Here is a 14,002-nt window from a genome sequence, read left to right as displayed (position 1 = left end):
CAGCCCTTACTTCTGTCAAGACGTGCTTTAAGTGGTCCGTTTCCGCCCAGGGAGCTTTTGATCTCCTCAAGAATCGTTTTACATCCGCTCCTATCCTTGTTACACCTGACGTCTCTAGACAGTTCGTTGTCGAGGTTGACGCGTCAGAGGTGGGAGTGGGAGCCATCCTTTCTCAGCGCTCCCTCTCTGACGACAAGGTCCACCCATGCGCGTATTTTTCTCATCGCCTGTCGCCGTCGGAACGTAACTATGATGTGGGTAACCGCGAACTGCTCGCCATCCGGTTAGCCCTAGGCGAATGGCGACAGTGGTTGGAGGGGGCGACCGTTCCTTTTGTCGTTTGGACTGACCATAGGAACCTTGAGTACATCCGTTCTGCCAAACGACTTAATGCGCGTCAGGCGCGTTGGGCGCTGTTTTTCGCTCGTTTCGAGTTCGTGATTTCTTATCGTCCGGGCTCTAAGAACACCAAGCCTGATGCTTTGTCTCGTCTCTTCAGTTCTTCAGTAGCCTCCACTGACCCCGAGGGGATTCTCCCTGAGGGGCGTGTTGTCGGGTTGACTGTCTGGGGAATTGAGAGGCAGGTAAAGCAAGCACTCACTCAAACTCCGTCGCCGCGCGCTTGTCCTAGGAACCTTCTTTTCGTTCCCGTTCCTACTCGTCTGGCCGTTCTTCAGTGGGCTCACTCTGCCAAGTTAGCCGGCCACCCTGGCGTTCGGGGTACGCTTGCTTCCATTCGCCAGCGTTTCTGGTGGCCCACCCGGGAGCATGACACGCGTCGTTTCGTGGCTGCTTGTTCGGTCTGCGCGCAGACTAAGTCCGGTAACTCTCCTCCTGCCGGCCGTCTCAGGCCGCTTCCTATTCCCTCTCGACCGTGGTCTCACATCGCCTTAGATTTTGTCACCGGACTGCCTTCGTCAGCGGGGAAGACTGTTATTCTTACGGTTGTCGATAGGTTCTCTAAGGCGGCTCATTTCATTCCCCTTGCTAAGCTTCCTTCTGCTAAAGAGACGGCACAAATCATCATCGAGAATGTTTTCAGAATTCATGGCCTTCCGTCAGACGTCGTTTCGGACAGAGGTCCGCAATTCACGTCTCAATTTTGGAGGGAGTTTTGCCGTTTGATTGGGGCTTCCGTCAGTCTCTCTTCCGGCTTTCACCCCCAGTCTAACGGTCAAGCAGAACGGGCCAATCAGACTATTGGTCGCATCTTACGCAGTCTTTCTTTTCGCAACCCTGCGTCTTGGTCAGAACAGCTCCCCTGGGCAGAATACGCCCACAACTCGCTTCCTTCGTCTGCGACCGGGCTATCTCCTTTTCAGAGTAGCCTCGGGTACCAGCCTCCGTTGTTCTCATCTCAGTTCGCCGAGTCCAGCGTCCCCTCCGCTCAGGCTTTTGTCCAACGTTGCGAGCGCACCTGGAAGAGGGTCAGGTCTGCACTTTGCCGTTATAGGGCGCAGACTGTGAGAGCTGCTAATAAGCGTAGAACGAAGAGCCCTAGATATTGTCGCGGTCAGAGAGTTTGGCTCTCCACTCAGAACCTTCCCCTTAAGACGGCTTCTCGCAAGTTGACCCCGCGGTTCATTGGTCCATTCCGTATCTCTCAGGTCATTAATCCTGTCGCAGTGCGACTTCTTCTTCCGCGATATCTTCGTCGCGTCCACCCGGTCTTCCATGTCTCCTGTGTTAAGCCCGTTCTTCGCGCCCCCGCTCGTCTTCCCCCCCCCCCCCCCATCCTTGTCGAGGGCGCACCTATCTACAGGGTCCGTAAAATCTTGGACATGCGTCCTCGGGGCCGTGGTCATCAGTACCTAGTTGACTGGGAGGGGTACGGTCCTGAGGAGAGGAGTTGGGTTCCCTCTCGGGACGTGCTGGACCGTGCGCTGATTGATGATTTCCTCCGTTGCCGCCAGGTTTCCTCCTCGAGTGCGCCAGGAGGCGCTCGGTGAGTGGGGGGGTACTGTCATGTACTGTCATGTTGTCTTGTCTCTGTCCTTTCCCTTCACCCTGTCTCCCTCTGCTGGTCGTGTTAGGTTACCTTTTCTCCCCCGCTTTCCCCCAGCTGTCCCTTGTCTCCTCTAACTACCCATTCACCCCGTTCCCCACCTGTTCCCTTTTTCCCTCTGATTAGGTCCCTATATCTCTCTCTGTTTCTGCTCCTGTCCTTGTCGGATTCTTGTTTGTTTGTGTCATTCATGCCTGAACCAGACTGCCGTCATGTTTGCTGTAACCTTGTCCTGTCCTGTCGGAATCTGCCGGTCCATCTGAGCCTACCTATGTTTGGTAATTAAAGAAGCTCTGTTTAAGTTGATTCGCTTTTGGGTCCTCATTCACGCACCGTAACAATAACATTACCAATACCCAAACGGAGATTAAAAAATGTCATCGATTAATCAACCAGTCCACATGCTTGTCTCAGAGCAGCGCGAAATGGTGCTAAAATAGTTGTAGGCTATTGCTTCAAATCCTATTACTTCTAACATCAATATGCTCTTTAAATAAATAAGACCTATACCACTTTTAACATCACACTACTAAACATTAGTGAGACTCATGTCAAAATATGATGTGACTCTCCACCAATAATTACATAAAGAGGATTGGAGGATTCTAAATTAAAACCAAAAGCTGCCTCATGGGTCTCCCGGTGGCGGCCGGGTATCGAACCTGCATCTGTAGCAACGCATTTTGCTCTGCGGGAGACCCCATCCACTCTGGAGCGCCCATCCACAAAGTATCAAAATACAGAGAGGTGTTGCTAATCGGGCTTCAAGTGTTTGAAAACCTGTTTTCAAAATGTCACCAGCTGTCCATCACTACTTTAAATAAAAACACAGCATCTTGTTCACATTCTTTATTATATAACGACAATGTCACAAATAATTTGTACAGCCAACCTAACTTAGATATACATTTGACGATAGAATTCAAATCAAATCCAATTTATTTGTCACATACACATGGTTAGCAAATGTGAGTGTAGCGAAATGCTTGTGCTTCTAGTTCCGACAATGCAGTAATAACCAACGAGTAATCTATCCTAACAATTCCAAAACTACTACCTTATACACAGAAGTATAAAGGGATGAAGAATATGTACATAAAGATATATGAATGAGTGATGGTACAGAACGGCATAGGCAAGATGCAGTAGATGGTATCGAGTACAGTATATACATATGAGATGAGTAATGTAGGGTATGTAAACATATAAAAGTGGCATAGTTTAAAGTGGCTAGTGATACATGTATTACATAAAGATGCAGTAGATGAAATAGGGTACAGTATATACATATACATATGAGATGAGTAATGTAGGGTATGTAAACATTATATTAGGTAGCATTGTTTAAAGTGGCTAGTGATATATTTTACATCAATTTCCATCAATTCCCATTATTAAAGTGGCTGCAGTTGAGTCTGTGTGTTGGCAGCAGCCACTCAATGTTAGTGGTGGCTGTTTAACAGTCTGATGGCCTTGAGATAGAAGCTGTTCTTCAGTCTCTCGGTCCCTGCTTTGATGCACATGTACTGACCTCGCCTTCTGGATGATAGCGGGGTGAACAGGCAGTGGCTCGGGTGGTTGTTGTCCTTGATGATCTTTATGGCCTTCCTGTGACATCGGGTGGTGTAGGTGTCCTGGAGGGCAGGAAGTTTTCCCCCGGTGATGCGTTGTGCAGACCTCACTACCCCCTGGAGAGCCTTACGGTTGTGGGCGGAGCACTTGCCGTACCAGATACAGCCCGACAGGATGCTCTCGATTGTGCATCTGTAGAAGTTTGTGAGTGCTTTTGGTGACAAGCCGGATTTCTTCAGCCTCCTTCTTCACAACACTGTCTGTGTGGGTGGACCAATTCAGTTTGTCCATGATGTGAACGCCGAGGAACTTAAAACGTACTACCCTCTCCACTACTGTCCCATCGATGTGGATAGGGGGGTGCTCCCTCTGCTGTTTCCTGAAGTCCACAATCATCTCCTTTGTTTTGTTGACGTTGAGTGTGAGGTTATTTTCCTGACACCACACTCTGAGGGCCCTCACCTCCTCCCTGTAGGCCATCTCGTCGTTGTTGGTAATCAAGCCTACCACTGTAGTGTCATCCGCAAACTTGATGATTGAGTTGAAGGCGTGCATGGCCACACAGTCATGGGTGAACAGGGAGTACAGGAGAGGGCTCAGAACGCACCCTTGTGGGGCCCCAGTGTTGAGAATCATCGGGGTAGAGATGTTGTTACCTACCCTCACCACCTGGGGGTGGCTCGTCAGAAAGTCCAGTACCCAGTTGCAAGGGGCGGGGTCGAGACCCAGGGTCTCGAGCTTGATGACGAGTTTGGAGGGTACTATGGTGTTAAATGCTGAGCTGTAGTCGATGAACAGCATTCTCACATAGGTATTCCTCTTGTCCAGATGGGTTAGGACAGTGTGCAGTGTGGTTGAGATTGTATCGTCTGTGGACCTATTTGGACGGTAAGCAAATTCGAGTGGGTCTAGGGTGTCAGGTAGAGTGGAGGTGAAGTGGTCCTTGACTATTCTCTCAAAGCACTTCATGATGACGGAAGTGAGTGCTACGGGGCGGTAGTCATTTAGCTCATTTACCAAGGCTTTCTTGGGAACAGGGACAATGGTGGCCCTCTTGAAGCATGTGGGAACAGCAGACTGGGATAAGGATTGATTGAATATGTCCGTAAACACACCAGCCAGCTGGTCTGCGCATGCTCTGAGGACACTCTGAGGACGCATGCTCTGGAGAGCCGTTTGGGCCTGCAGCCTTGCGAGGGTTAACACGTTTAAATGTTTTCCTCACGTCTGCTGCAGTGAAGGATAGTCTGCAGGTTCTGGTTGCGGGCCGTGTCAGTGGCACTGTATTGTCCTCAAAGTGGGCAAAACATTTATTTAGTCTGCCTGGGAGCAAGACATCCTGGTCCGTGACGGGGCTGGTTTTCTTTTTGTAATCCGTGATTGACTGTAGACCCTGCCACATACCTCTTGTGTCTGAGCCGAAGAATTCTGACTCTTCTTTGTCGCTATACTGACGCTTAGCTTGTTTGATTGCCTTTCGGAGGGAATAGCTACACTGTTTGTATTCGGTCTGTTTGTATTCGGTCATGTTTTCGGTCAATGCAGCCTCAGGATATGTGGTTTCCAGTTTACATAGAGTCAAATAAAGTTTGTTCAGGGCCATCGATGTGTCTGCTTGGGGGGAATATATACGGCTGTGATTATAATCTAAGAGAATTCCCTTGGTAGATGATGCGGACGACATTTGATGTGTGAGGAATTCTAAGTCAGGTGAACAGAAGGACTTGAGTTCCTGTATGTTGTTGTGGTCACACCACGTCTCGTTAATCATAAGGCATACGCCCCCGCCCCTCTTCTTACCAGAAAGATGTTTGTTTCTGTCGGCGCGATGCGTGAAGAAACCAGCTGGCTGCACCGATTCCGTTAGCGTCTCTCGAGTGAGCCATGTTTCCGTGAAGCAAAGAACATTACAGTCTCTGATGTCCCTCTGGAATGCTACCCTTGCTCGGATTTCATCGACCTTGTTGTCAAGAGACTGGACATTGGCGAGTAGTATGCTAGGGAGTGGTGCGCGATGTGCCCGTCTCCAGAGCCTGACCAGAAGACAGCTTCGTTTCCCTCTTTTACGACGTCTTTGTTTTGGGTCGCAGTCTGGGATCCATTCCGTTGTCCTGGGTGGAAGGCAGAACACAGGATCCGCTTCGGGAAAGTCATATTCCTGGTTGTACTGATCAAATCAAATCAAATGTATTTATATAGCCCTTCGTACATCAGCTGATATCTCAAAGTGCTGTTCAGAAACCCAGCCTAAAACCCCAAACAGCAAGCAATGCAGGTGTAGAAGCACGGTGGCTAGGAAAAACTCCCTAGAAAGGCCAAAACCTAGGAAGAAACCTAGAGAGGAACCAGGCTATGTGGGGTGGCCAGTCCTCTTCTGGCTGTGCCGGGTGGAGATTATAACAGAACATGGCCAAGATGTTCAAATGTTCATAAATGACCAGCATGGTCGAATAATAATAAGGCAGAACAGTTGAAACTGGAGCTGATGGTGAGTTGACGTTGGTCTTATATTCAGTAGTTCTTCCCGACTGTATGTAATGAAACCTAAGATTACCTGGGGTACCAATGTAAGAAATAACATGTAAAAAAACAAAAAACTGCATAGTTTCCAAGGAACGCGAAGCGAGGCGGCCATCTCCTAATTCAGTGATATTTATTCCCATAGTAATTCGTTATGGATCCAATAACTAAATAAACTTTGGCATTTTGAAAGATTATTTTTATAATTATTTTATTAACGAAAGCATAAAGATGCCATTGTTGGTTACATTGTTTTAGATTAAATGTGCAGACTGGCTCTAAAAACAGTGGGAATGATTCCCTAGTCAGCGCCATTATTAGTGCAATGCCCCCTAAAGTGTTGCTATGTGCTACCCAGTGTGGTGGGGTGGGGATCCACCATTCGGGAGCCATGACCAATATGACCAAAATACACTACCGTTCAAAAGTTTGGGGTCATTTAGAAATGTCCTTGTTTTTGAAAGAAAAGCAAAAATTTTTGTCCATTAAAATAACATCAAATTGATCAGAAATACAGTGTAGACATTGTTAATGTTCTAAATGACTATTGTAGCTGGAATGGAATTCTAATTCTATTCTAATGGAATATCTACATAGGCGTACAGAGGCCCATTATCAGCAACCATCACTCCTGTGTTACAATGGCACGTTGTGTTAGCTAATCCAAGTTTATCATTTTAAAAGGCTAATTGATCATTAGAAAACCTTTTTGAAATTATGTTCTGATTAAAGAAGAAATAAAACTGGCCTTCATTAGACTAGTTGAGTATCTGGAGCATCAGCATTTGTGGGTTTGATTACAGGCTCAAAGTGGCCAGAAACAAAAAACTTTCTTCTGAAACTCATCAGTCTATTCTCGTTCTGAGAAATGAAGGCTATTCCATGCGAGAAATTGCCAAGAAACGGACGATCTCGTACAACACTGTGTACTACTCCCTTCACAGAACAACACAAACTGGCTCTAACCAGAATAGAAAGAGGAGTGGGAGGCCCCAGTGCACAACTGAGCAAGAGGACAGGTACGTCAGTTTGAGAAACAGATGCCTCACAAGTCCTCAACTGTCAGCTTCATTAACCCTTCTGTTGTCTTAAGGGTCAAAAATGACCCGCCACTATGTTTTACAGCAGAGAAATCCCCACTAAATAATATATTTTCAACTTGAAATTGTATGACTTTTCCTAGAGTGACCCCAACATTTGAAAAAGTGAAACATTTGTTCACATTTCCATGAAAGCTGTACACCACCAGGGTACAAAGATTGTCTTAGGGTCATTTTTGACCCTGCAGTTATAAAATAATTTACACACCACATAAACCAAAGACACACACACACATGCACACAATGATAAATTGAGATTATGTGTGCTACTGATTGAACTCAGACAAAACTAAAACTTCTTTGTCCATGGGCAGCATCTCCCCTCCACGACCCCACACAGGACTCAAGTTCACAGACAATAAAAACAACTTCAGACAAATAAACAACATTTCAGGCAAAATAAACAAAAGGGTTTTCTAATGATCAGCTTTTTAAAATGATAAACGTGGATTAGCTAACACAACGTGCCATTGGGACACAGGAGAATAGTTGCTGATAAGGGCCTCTGTACGCCTGTGTAGATATTCCATAAAAAAATCTACCGTTTCCAGCTACAATAGTAATTTACAACATTAACAATGTATACACTGTATTTCTGATCAATTTTATGTTATTTTAATGGACAAAAAATGTGCTTTTCTTTAAAAAACAAGGACATTTCTAAGTGACCGCAAGTCAATAAACAGATCACTGACCATTTTGAATCCCACCGTACCTTCTCCGCTGTGCAATCCGGTTTCCGAGCTGGTCACGGGTCCACCTCAGCCATGCTCAAGGTACTAAACAATATCATAACCACTATCGATAAAAGACAGTACTGTGCAGCCGTCTTTATCGACCTGGCCAAGGCTTTCGACTCTGTCAATCACCGCATTCTTATCGGCAGACTCAACAGCTTTGGTTTCTCAAATGACTGCCTCGCCTGGTTCACCAACTACTTCTCAGACAGAGTTCAGTGATTCAAATCGGAGGGCCTGTTGTCCGGACCTCTGACAGTCTCTATGGGGGTACCACAGGGTTCAATTCTCGGGCTGACTCTTTTCTCTGTATATATCAACGATGTCACGCTTGCTGTGGGTGATTCCCTGATCCAGACAATACCATTCTGTATATATCTGGCCCTTCTTTGGACACTGTGTTAACAAACCTCCAATCGAGCTTCAATGCCATACAACACTCCTTCCGTGGCCTCCAACTGCTCTTAAATGCTAATAAAACTAAATGCATGCTTTTCAACCGCTCGCTGCCTGCACCCACCCACCCCACAAATACCTAAGTGTCTGGCAAGACTGTAAAATCTCCTTCCAGACTCATATTAAACATCTCCAATCCAAAATTACATCTAGACAATTCTGCTTCCTATTTTGCAACAAAGCCTCCTTCACTCACGCCGCAAAACATACCCTCGTAAAACTGACTATCCTACCGATCCTCAACTTCGGCAATGTAATCTACAAAATAGCCTCCGACACTCTACTCAGCAAATTGGATGCAGACTATCACAGTGCCATCAGTTTTGACACCAAAGCCCCATACAACACCCACCACTGCGACCTGTATGCTCTTGTCTGCTGGCCCTCGCTACATATTCGTCGCCAGACCCTCTGGCTCCAGGTCATCTATAAGTCTATGCTAGGTAAAGCTCTGCCTTATCTCAGCTCACTGGTCACGATATCAACACCCACCCGTAGCACGCGCTCCTGCAGGTATATTTCACTGGTCATCCCCAAAGCCAACACCTAATTTTGCCACCTTTCCTTCCAGTTCTCTGCTGCCAATGTCTGGAACGAACTGCAAAAATCGCTGAAGCTGGAGACTAATATTTCCCTCACTAACTTTTAACATCAGATATCTGAGCAGCTAACCTACTGCTGCAGCTGTACATAGCCCATCTGTAAATAGCCCATCCAATCTACCTACCTCATCCCCTTTTGCACTCCAGTATATTTACTTGCACATCATCATCTGCACATCTATCACTCCAGTGTTAATTTGCTACTATGGCCTATTTATTGCCTTACCTCCTCATGCCATTTGCACACACTGTATATAGACTATCTTTTTTTCTATTGTGTTATTGACATGTTTATTCCATGTGTAACTCTGTGTTGTTTGTGTCGCACTGCTTTGCTTTATATTGGCCAGGTCGCAGATGTAAATGACAACTTGTTCTCAACTAGCCTACCTGGTTAAATAAAGGTGAAATAAAAAATAAAAACATTGGTGCAAAGAAACTAAATGCAGATTTACCCAACTCTGAGGAGACCGAAGGGATTTCCACAGGTAGCCATTCCTGAATTAAGGCCATTCCCTTAATTATGTGAGGTACTGGTTCCCAACCAGGGGTACTAGGACCCCTGGGTGTACTTGGCCTATCCACAGGCATTACATTAGAAGGTAAATCAGGGGTATTCTGGGCAGTGCACATTTCAGTTGGTGGTACAGTAACCGAAAAAGGTTGGGAATCACTAGTGGGAGGTATGGCTGGAGTTTTTGTAAGAGAGCTTTATAGATAAAATAAATCACTGAATTGACCTACATAACTTCAAAGAGAGTCAGCCTACTTTCTGTAAAGAATGCAGTCATAAGTACTGCACCTATCACCCTTAATAAAACGGTGTGTTACGTAATACGTGATAAGTGGCTAAGTTTGCGTGTGTGGGTCTCTCACTGCAACCTCTAGATACTCCTCCTTCTATATACACATATTTGGCAGTATCTCAGCAGAATTGAGCCTTTTTGATCATATGCACTTTGAATGTATTGGTCCTGACAGGTACAGACACACAACCAGTAGGTGACTACAGTTGGCTATGTAGAGGACCAATAAACACCTTTACTTACTGAAGATTCTACGTCATGGTGGACTTTAGAAGAAACAAAATTGTGTGTGTGTGTGTGTGTGTGTGTGTACGTTTTTGTGTGTGTGTAACAGTACATGTGATGCGTTTGCTTACATTATGCACCCACCTTCGTCGTCTTCACTTTGTTTCCCGTACTGCAGCTCCAGCCTTTCAGATCAGGCAAAACTTTACACTCCTCCCCATCCATACATGGATGCATCTGACACCACCACTTCTGGGCAACTATGGAAGCTGCAAGAGGCAATGAGAGAGGGACACAAGCGATTAAAGTGTGCCCTTTACAAGTCAGTGAAAAGATACACCCACTAGTAGACTGCAGTAACAACTGAACCAACAAAAATATGTCTGTTTCTACAAACATGTCAATGAAAGTGAATGGAAAGTATTTTGATACACGACTGACAGTACAGTAGTGAGATCCTCCATGACTGACAGTACAGTAGTGAGAGATACTCCATGAATGACAGTAGAGTAGTGAGATCCTCCCATGACTGACAGTACAGTAGTGAGAGATACTCCATGAATGACAGTAGAGTAGTGAGATCCTCCATGACTGACAGTACAGTAGTGAGATCCTCCATGACTGACAGTACAGTAGTGAGATCCTCCATGACTGACAGTACAGTAGTGAGATCCTCCATGACTGACAGTACGGTAGTGAGATCCTCCATGACTGACAGTACAGTAGTGAGATCCTCCATGACTGACAGTACAGTAGTGAGATCGTCCATGACTGACAGTACAGTAGTGAGATCCTCCATGACTGACAGTACAGTAGTGAGATCCTCCATGACTGACAGTAGAGTAGTGAGATCCTCCATGAATGACAGTACAGTAGTGAGAGATACTCCATGAATGACAGTAGAGTAGAGAGAGATCCTCCATGACTGACAGTAGAGTAGTGAGAGATCCTCCATGACTGACAGTAGAGTAGAGAGATCTTCCATGACTGACAGTACAGAAGTGAGATAATCCATGACTTGACAGTAGAGTAGAGTAGAGAGAGATCCTCCATGACTGACAGTAGAGTAGTGAGATCCTCCATGACTGACAGTACAGAAGTGAGATAATCCATGACTTGACAGTAGAGTAGAGTAGAGAGAGATCCTCCATGACTGACAGTAGAGTAGAGAGAGATCGTCCGTGACTGACAGTAGAGTAGTGAGATCCTCCCATGACTGACAGTACAGTAGTGAGAGATACTCCATGAATGACAGTAGAGTAGTGAGATCCTCCATGACTGACAGTACAGTAGTGAGATCCTCCATGACTGACAGTACAGTAGTGAGATCCTCCATGACTAACAGTACAGTAGTGAGATCCTCCATGACTGACAGTACAGTAGTGAGATCCTCCATGACTGACAGTACAGTAGTGAGATCCTCCATGACTGACAGTACAGTAGTGAGATCGTCCATGACTGACAGTACAGTAGTGAGATCCTCCATGACTGACAGTACAGTAGTGAGATCCTCCATGACTGACAGTAGAGTAGTGAGATCCTCCATGAATGACAGTACAGTAGTGAGAGATACTCCATGAATGACAGTAGAGTAGAGAGAGATCCTCCATGACTGACAGTAGAGTAGTGAGAGATCCTCCATGACTGACAGTAGAGTAGAGAGATCTTCCATGACTGACAGTACAGAAGTGAGATAATCCATGACTTGACAGTAGAGTAGAGTAGAGAGAGATCCTCCATGACTGACAGTAGAGTAGTGAGATCCTCCATGACTGACAGTACAGAAGTGAGATAATCCATGACTTGACAGTAGAGTAGAGTAGAGAGAGATCCTCCATGACTGACAGTAGAGTAGAGAGAGATCGTCCGTGACTGACAGTAGAGTAGTGAGATCCTCCATGACTGACAGTAGAGTAGAGAGAGATCCTCCATGACTGACAGTAGAGTAGAGAGAGATCCTCCATGACTGACAGTAGAGTAGTGAGATCCTCCATGACTGACAGTACAGAAGTGAGGTCCTCCATGAATGATAGTACAGTTTTTTATTTTTTTATTTCACCTTTATTTAACCAGGTAGGCTAGTTGAGAATAAGTTCTCATTTACAACTGTGTCGTGTCTTTACTATCATTAACTGAAGACTGATAGATTTTATCAAAGATTCTCTGTAATTAGTATTACGCGATTAGACTGATTAATCATGTAACCGTAATTACTAGGAAGTCGGGGCACCAAGGACAAATATTCAGATTACAAAGTTATCATTTCCTAAAATAACTTTTCAGATATTTTATCTGATCAATGAGTCTTCGAATTAATGAATTATTTACTTTACCTCACGTTAGTCTCATTCCAAACGTCGTAAATTGTTGGTTATCTGCACGAACCCAGTCTTCACTATGATTCATCCATACATTAATTGTCTTAAATCATTTATTTATTACTAACTAAGTAATTCACAGAAATGCATAAACAAACAAACAAACAAGGTAAATGTGGTTACAAGAAATGATAGGAGAATGTGCCCTAGTGGGCTGAACCGGCATGGTGGCTTGTTAGACAAAAGGGGAAGTGGGGGTCGACTAAGAAGCCACTACAGAGTGATATTTATAACAATTGAAATGCTAATCCTTTACACATGAACGCTCACTCATTCGGGAACAATTGCAATGAATATATATATATTTACGCTCAGTGTCGTCTTGATCGCTGGTGAAAAGTTTGTTTCTTTTGTAGAATTGTCCGTCTCTCTCCCTCTGTCGTGGTTATAGTGGATAGTTCAGAGTGACATTCATTTGTTTTGTTATAGAGTGGATGTTTCGGCGGTTGTCGTTCTCACAATTCCCCACGGGAGAGTGCAGATGCTCTCCGCGCACTTGGCAGGGATCGCCTTTACAAAATCGTCAAAAACTTCCACCTTTTTGACCCCGTTCCCGGGAAAGCCAAACGACACTGAGACATTCTTAGCAGACATACAGGACGCCTTGGATGGCTACCCAAATGCTATGAATGCAGACAGGCTCTAGATTTTGAAGCAAACGTCCCACAGACACGTGACAAGGTTCATCCGTCTACAAGAGCAACACGTGCAAAACGACTATGCTAAACTTGCCACGGTTTTGAAAATAGAATTCAGTGGTTCTGCGACTCGCAAACACGATAGCTCATTGGCTAACAATATTAGACAAGCTCGAAATGAACATCCACAAGCCTACTATCACCGGCTTCGTTCAGCTTAATTTGGTATGCTCAATGAAAGCCCTACTGCCCACGTTGGGTTGCCAATCTCGAGCCTCCGAGAACTTGCAAGCACAGCTTTTGAAGCATCAAAAGCAAGCCGGGCTAAGAGCCCGGACACCTCGACTTTCGAGCTTAGGCAGGAACCAGTGAAGGTGCTGCAACGGGGACATGTGGGGTAAAAGATGACGATCAAAGGTGGTGGCTACCACGTAACCACCACCCCGCCAACCACCGCCATAATAATAGCTACGAGGAACGTCCCCAATCTAACAGATCCCCTAGAGATCAACCTAGCCGAAATGCCCGTGTGCCTAACTCTCACAAAGGGTCAGGACCTAAGGGTAACAAGCGTAACAAAGTGTTCAACAATGATCTAAACACTAACCAAAATTATCTAGAAGCTCTGATAAGAGATGTACTGCATCGCAAGATATCTGAGAAGGATGACAAGGATAAGTCATCATGACTAGGCGTAAAATTGTTGGAAACCAAGTTTTTAAATTTGACCCCTTTTTCTCCCCAATTTCGTGGTATCCAATTGTTTTTAGTAGCTACTATCTTGCCTCATCGCTACAACTCCCGTACGGGCGAAGGTTGAAGGTCATGCGTCCTTCAGATACACAACCCAACCAAGCCGGACTGCTTCTTAACACAGCGTGCATCCAAGCCGGAAGCCAGCCGCACCAATGTGTCGGAGGAAACACCGTGCACCTGGCAACCTTGGTTGGCGCGCACTGAGCC

At 45.5% G+C, this 14,002-nt stretch overlaps 1 protein-coding gene across 2 annotated transcripts in view; it reads right to left on the bottom strand.

Annotated features, from left to right (window-relative positions):
* LOC110494696 (chemokine-like protein TAFA-2) overlaps positions 1-14,002 on the bottom strand; it is a 159,072-nt gene that overhangs the window by 16,797 nt on the left and 128,273 nt on the right. The window contains exon 4 of one of the 2 annotated variants that reach the window (XM_021569989.3): positions 10,168-10,292. In XM_021569989.3, coding sequence (XP_021425664.1) covers positions 10,168-10,292 — 125 coding nt within the window. Of the gene's footprint in view, positions 1-10,154; positions 10,293-14,002 lie in introns of both variants that reach the window. The other variant, XM_090206313.1, reaches the window with a different exon arrangement.

This window comes from Oncorhynchus mykiss, chromosome 17 (assembly GCF_057628025.1).
Source record: "Oncorhynchus mykiss isolate SJ-2025 chromosome 17, ASM5762802v1, whole genome shotgun sequence".
Lineage (NCBI taxonomy): Eukaryota > Metazoa > Chordata > Actinopteri > Salmoniformes > Salmonidae > Oncorhynchus > Oncorhynchus mykiss.
This window is presented reverse-complemented; position numbering and strand designations above follow the sequence as displayed.